At 37.7% G+C, this 5,886-nt stretch overlaps 1 protein-coding gene across 1 annotated transcript; it reads right to left on the bottom strand.

Annotated features, from left to right (window-relative positions):
• Positions 1-90: 90 nt before the first annotated feature.
• On the bottom strand, positions 91-5,886 carry LOC107678699 (ER membrane protein complex subunit 7). Its single transcript, XM_074186972.1, is given in 6 exon segments — positions 91-273; positions 356-436; positions 510-648; positions 802-921; positions 3,866-3,963; positions 5,854-5,886. Coding segments are annotated over 6 exon segments (654 nt in total).

The following is a 5,886-nucleotide window of genomic DNA, read 5'->3' as shown; positions in this document are numbered from 1 at the left end:
ACACACACACTCACACTCACTCACACTCACACTCACACACACACAAACACACAGCTTCTGTTTCATTCTGCATATGACGTGAGGTGCACATTAATCTCTAATTTTCCGCCTTGAGGCCCCGTCCCTTGCACACGGAGCTCCACCCCTATGGCCTCTGGCTCCGCCTCCTGTCTTCCCGTGACTTTTGGGTGATGAGAAGAACTTGGTCATGAGCTCCGAGACATCTGAAAGCTCCTGGTTGGAGTTAAGCATGTTCATGGACTGCTCCATCTCCTGTCAATCAATCAATCAATCAATCAATCAATTGCATGATCAATCAGAGCAAAGCGTTCCTGCATTGTGAAGGAGTTCATACCTGTCTCATCTCAGGATCCCTAGGATTGAAGACTTTAGGAAGAAGAAGGATTATCAGAAGAGGAAGAACCATCATGAGAACCTGAGAGAGTGAAGAGTAAAGCGTGAAACTGGTGCTGCGGTTACAAGATGAGAGTGATTTTACGGCAAAGCACCATCGGGATCATGAGGAAATCTGACCAGCCCCAGGTTTCCCACGGGATGAAGTATGAATGTAGACCGACACATCGCATCTGAAGTGGGTAAGGCAGTCGGATCACCTCTGAGGTCTTGATGTAATTGACCACACAAGCCCTGCACGAGCAACCAACTGACTCAAAACACATTAAAATCAATGCTTCTGTGGTTATTTTCACACAAACACTGGCGTATCATGCAGTGTAAGTGTGTTTCACTGCAGTGACTTGGTCAAACTGATAGGAAAAGTCAAAGTTCACATCCACACACCTCATCTTCCCTGTGGTGGTGATGTCAACCCGCACAGGCTGGAATCTGTAGGTTGGAGATCAGATTTCCAGAACATACGATCCGGATGGAACATCACTGACTGTGAAACTTCCATCATCTCTGCCGAAAGAAGCAGGACTGATCTGGTACTACAGCACAGGGATGCTGTCAGATGATAGAGCCATCCCAGCAAACAGAACATTCCCGTTTGATTTCCGATTGGTTATTTTTGGGATCAAAATGAGAACATTCTGGGAACATACTGAGAACGTTTGTTTATTTTTTGGGACCAAAATTAGAATGTTCTGGGAACATACTGAGAACGTTTGTTTATTTTTTTGGGATCAAAATTAGAACGTTCTGGGAATGTTCTGAGAAAATTTGGTTATTTTGGGGGGAACAAAATTAGAACGTTCTAGGAATGTACTGAGAACGTTTGTTTATATTTTGGGATCAAAATTAGAACGTTCTGGGAATGTACTGAGAACGTTTGTTTATTTTTTTGGGGAACAAAATTAGAACGTTCTAGGAGCGTACTGAGAACGTTTGGTTATTCTTTTCAGAACAAAATTAGAATGTTCTGGGAACGTACTGAGAACGTTTGGTTATTTTTTTGGGATCAAAATTAGAATGTTCTGAGAAAATTTGGTTATTTTGGGGGAACAAAATTAGAACGTTCTAGGAATGTACTGAGAACGTTTGTTTATTTTTGGGGAACAAAATTAGAACGTTCCAGGAACGTACTGAGAATGTTTGGTTATTTTTTTGGGGAACAAAATTAGAACGTTCTAGGAACGTACTGAGAACGTTTGTTTATTTTTGGGGAACAAAATTACAATGTTCTAGGAACGTACTGAGAACGTTTGGTTATTTTTTAAGAACAAAATTAGAATGTTCTGGGAACGTACTGAGAACGTTTGGTTATTTTTTCAGAACAAAATTAGAATGTTCTGGGAACGGACTGAGAACGTTTGGTTATTTTTTTGGGAACAAAATTAGAATGTTCTGGGAACATACTGAGAACATTCGGATAATTTTTTGGGGAACAAAATTAGAACATTCTAGGAACGTACGGCAAACGTTTGTTTTTTGTTTTGGGGTACAAAATTAGAATGTTCTGGGAACGTACTGAGAACGTTCGGATATATTTTTGGGGAACAAAATTAGAACATTCTAGGAACGTACGGCAAACGTTTGTTTTTTGTTTTGGGGTACAAAATTAGAATGTTCTGGGAACGTACTGAGAACGTTCGGATATATTTTTGGGGAACAAAATTACAACGTTCTAGGAATGTACTGAGAACATTTGGTTGTTTTTGGGGAACAAAATTAGAACTTTCTGAGAATGTACTGAGAACGTTTGGTTATTTTTTGCGGAACAAAATTAGAACATTCTAGGAATTTACTGAGAACCTTTGTTTATTTTTTTGGGATCAAAATTACAATGTTCTAGGAACGTACTGAGAACGTTTGGTTATTTTTTCAGAACAAAATTAGAATGTTCTGGGAACGGACTGAGAACGTTTGGTTATTTTTTTGGGATCAAAATTAGAACGTTCTGGGAATGTTCTGAGAAAATTTGGTTATTTTGGGGGGAACAAAATTAGAACGTTCTAGGAATGTACTGAGAACGTTTGTTTATTTTTGGGGAACAAAATTAGAACGTTCCAGGAATGTACTGAGAATGTTTGGTTATTTTTTTGGGGAACAAAATTAGAACGTTCTAGGAACGTACTGAGAACGTTTGGTTATTTTTTCAGAACAAAATTAGAATGTTCTGGGAACGGACTGAGAACGTTTGGTTATTTTTTTGGGAACAAAATTAGAATGTTCTGGGAACATACTGAGAACATTCGGATAATTTTTTGGGGAACAAAATTAGAACGTTCTAGGATCGTACTGCAAACATTTGTTTTTTGTTTTGGGGTACAAAATTAGAATGTTCTGGGAACGTACTGAGAACGTTCGGATATTTTTTTGGGGAAAAAAATTACAACGTTCTAGGAATGTACTGAGAACATTTGGTTATTTTTTGGGGAACAAAATTAGAACGTTCTAGGAATGTACTGAGAACATTTGGTTATTTTTATGGAGCAAAATTAGAACTTTCTGAGAATGTACTGAGAAAGTTTGGTTATTTTTGGGGAACAAAATTAGAACTTTCTGGGAATGTACTGAGAACGTGTGGATATTTTTTTGGGATCAAAATTAGAACGTTCTTGGAATGTACTGAGAATGTTTGGTTATTTTTTTGGGGAACAAAATTAGAAAGTTCTAGGAACGTGCTGAGAACGCTTGGTTATTTTTTGGGGATCAAAATTACAGTGTTCTGGGAATGTACTGATGAGAACGTTTGGTTATTTTTTGGGGAACAAAATTAGAAAGCTCTAGGAACGTGCTGAGAATGCTTGTTTATTTTTGGGGAACAAAATTAGAACTTTCTGGGAATGTATTGAGAACGTGTGGATATTTTTTTGGGATCAAAATTAGAACGTTCTTGGAATGTACTGAGAATGTTTGGTTATTTTTTGGGGAACAAAATTAGAAAGTTCTAGGAACGTACTGAGAACGTTTGTTTATTTTTGGGGAACAAAATTACAATGTTCTGGGAACATACTGAGAATACGTTTGGTTATTTTTTTAAATAACAAAATTAGAAAGTTCTAGGAACGTGCTGAGAATGCTTGTTTATTTTTGGGGAACAAAATTAGAACGTTCTGGGAACGTACTGAGAACGTTTGGATATTTTTTGGGACCAAATAATAATGTTCTTTGAATGTACTGAGAACGATTTCTAATTTCTTTGACAACCAATTAAGAACATTCTTTTAACATACTGAAAACGATTACTACATTTTTTGGGCAACCAAAATGAACATTCTGGCCTGGGAACATCTTCGGAATGTTAGGGGAACGTTTTATTTTCTTAAACTATCCTGTCTAACCGACAGAACGTTAGAACGTCTGATTTGGGATCCAGGAACGTTCGCTGGGAATCATTACCATATTCCCTGCATTTGCATGCACGCACTGCATCGTAATCTGCGCTCGCTCACGTGTGCACCTGATGAACCCCACGTGTTTGTCTCCATCCAGCAGAACCTGCGCAGATGAGATCCAGTCCTGAGCTCTGACACCCGGAACCAGCGCTCGGCCCGACACCTGGGGCAAGTTCAAGCTCAAACCGGTGTGCACCGCTTTGCTACGGTTTCCGGTTTGAACAACATGTTTCCTGGAAACGGTGTGCAACAGGGTTTGAGATGCGTTTTCTCTTGTTTGGTGGGTGTGTCGAGCATGTCAGCCCAATGAGCAGCAGCATGTATATAAACCACGCGGTATTAAAGAGACAGCTCGCACAATGTAATTAATATCCAAATAAATTCACAAGAGCAAGTATATTGTTTGCACATGTTTATTTACATTAAAGGCAAAATAACTGAAATAATAAGAGCACAAGTATAGATCTGGAACTTCTTTAAGTCTGTCAAAATTAGAATGTTCTGGGAACATACTGAGAACATTCGGATAATTTTTTGGGGAACAAAATTAGAACGTTCTAGGAATGTACTGAGAACATTTGGTTATTTTTAGGGAGCAAAATTAGAACTTTCTGAGAATGTATTGAGAAAGTTTGGTTATTTTTGGGGAACAAAATTAGAACTTTCTGGGAATGTACTGAGAACGTGTGGATATTTTTTTGGGATCAAAATTAGAACGTTCTGGGAATGTACTGAGAACGTTTGGTTATTTTTTGGGGAACAAAATTAGAAAGTTCTAGGAACGTACTGAGAACGTTTGTTTATTTTTGGGGAACAAAATTACAATGTTCTAGGAATGTACTGAGAACGTTTGGTTATTTTTTGGGGAACAAAATTAGAAAGTTCTAGGAACGTGCTGAGAACGCTTGGTTATTTTTTGGGGATCAAAATTAGAACTTTCTGGGAATGTACTGAGAATGTTTGGTTATTTTTTGGGGAACAAAATTAGAAAGTTCTAGGAACGTGCTGAGAACGCTTGGTTATTTTTTGGGGATCAAAATTAGAACTTTCTGGGAATGTACTGAGAATGTTTGGTTATTTTTTGGGGAACAAAATTAGAAAGTTCTAGGAACGTGCTGAGAACGCTTGGTTATTTTTTGGGGATCAAAATTAGAACTTTCTGGGAATGTACTGAGAATGTTTGGTTATTTTTTGGGGAACAAAATTAGAAAGTTCTAGGAACGTGCTGAGAACGCTTGGTTATTTTTTGGGGATCAAAATTACAGTGTTCTGGGAATGTACTGATGAGAACGTTTGGTTATTTTTTGGGGAACAAAATTAGAAAGCTCTAGGAACGTGCTGAGAATGCTTGTTTATTTTTGGGGAACAAAATTAGAACTTTCTGAGAATGTACTGAGAACGTTTGGTTATTTTTTGGGGAACAAAATTAGAAAGTTCTAGGAACGTGCTGAGAACGCTTGGTTATTTTTTGGGGATCAAAATTAGAACTTTCTGGGAATGTACTGAGAACGTGTGGATATTTTTTTGGGATCAAAATTAGAACGTTCTGGGAATGTACTGAGAACGTTTGGTTATTTTTTGGGGAACAAAATTAGAAAGTTCTAGGAACGTACTGAGAACGTTTGTTTATTTTTGGGGAACAAAATTACAATGTTCTGGGAACATACTGAGAATACGTTTGGTTATTTTTTTAAATAACAAAATTAGAAAGTTCTAGGAACGTGCTGAGAATACTTGTTTATTTTTGGGGAACAAAATTAGAACGTTCTGGGAACGTACTGAGAACGTTTGGATATTTTTTGGGACCAAATAATAATGTTCTTTGAATGTACTGAGAACGATTTCTAATTTCTTTGACAACCAATTAAGAACATTCTTTTAACATACTGAAAACGATTACTACATTTTTTGGGCAACCAAAATGAACATTCTGGCCTGGGAACATCTTCGGAATGTTAGGGGAACGTTTTATTTTCTTAAACTATCCTGTCTAACCGACAGAACGTTAGAACGTCTGATTTGGGATCCAGGAACGTTCGCTGGGAATCATTACCATATTCCCTGCATTTGCATGCACGCACTGCAT

Source organism: Sinocyclocheilus anshuiensis, unplaced genomic scaffold (genome assembly GCF_001515605.1).
Source record: "Sinocyclocheilus anshuiensis isolate Anshui unplaced genomic scaffold, SAMN03320099.WGS_v1.1 scaffold208, whole genome shotgun sequence".
Taxonomy (NCBI): Eukaryota; Metazoa; Chordata; class Actinopteri; order Cypriniformes; family Cyprinidae; genus Sinocyclocheilus; species Sinocyclocheilus anshuiensis.
The sequence above is the reverse complement of the archived record's forward strand: the minus strand, read 5'-3'. Positions and strand labels throughout refer to the sequence as shown.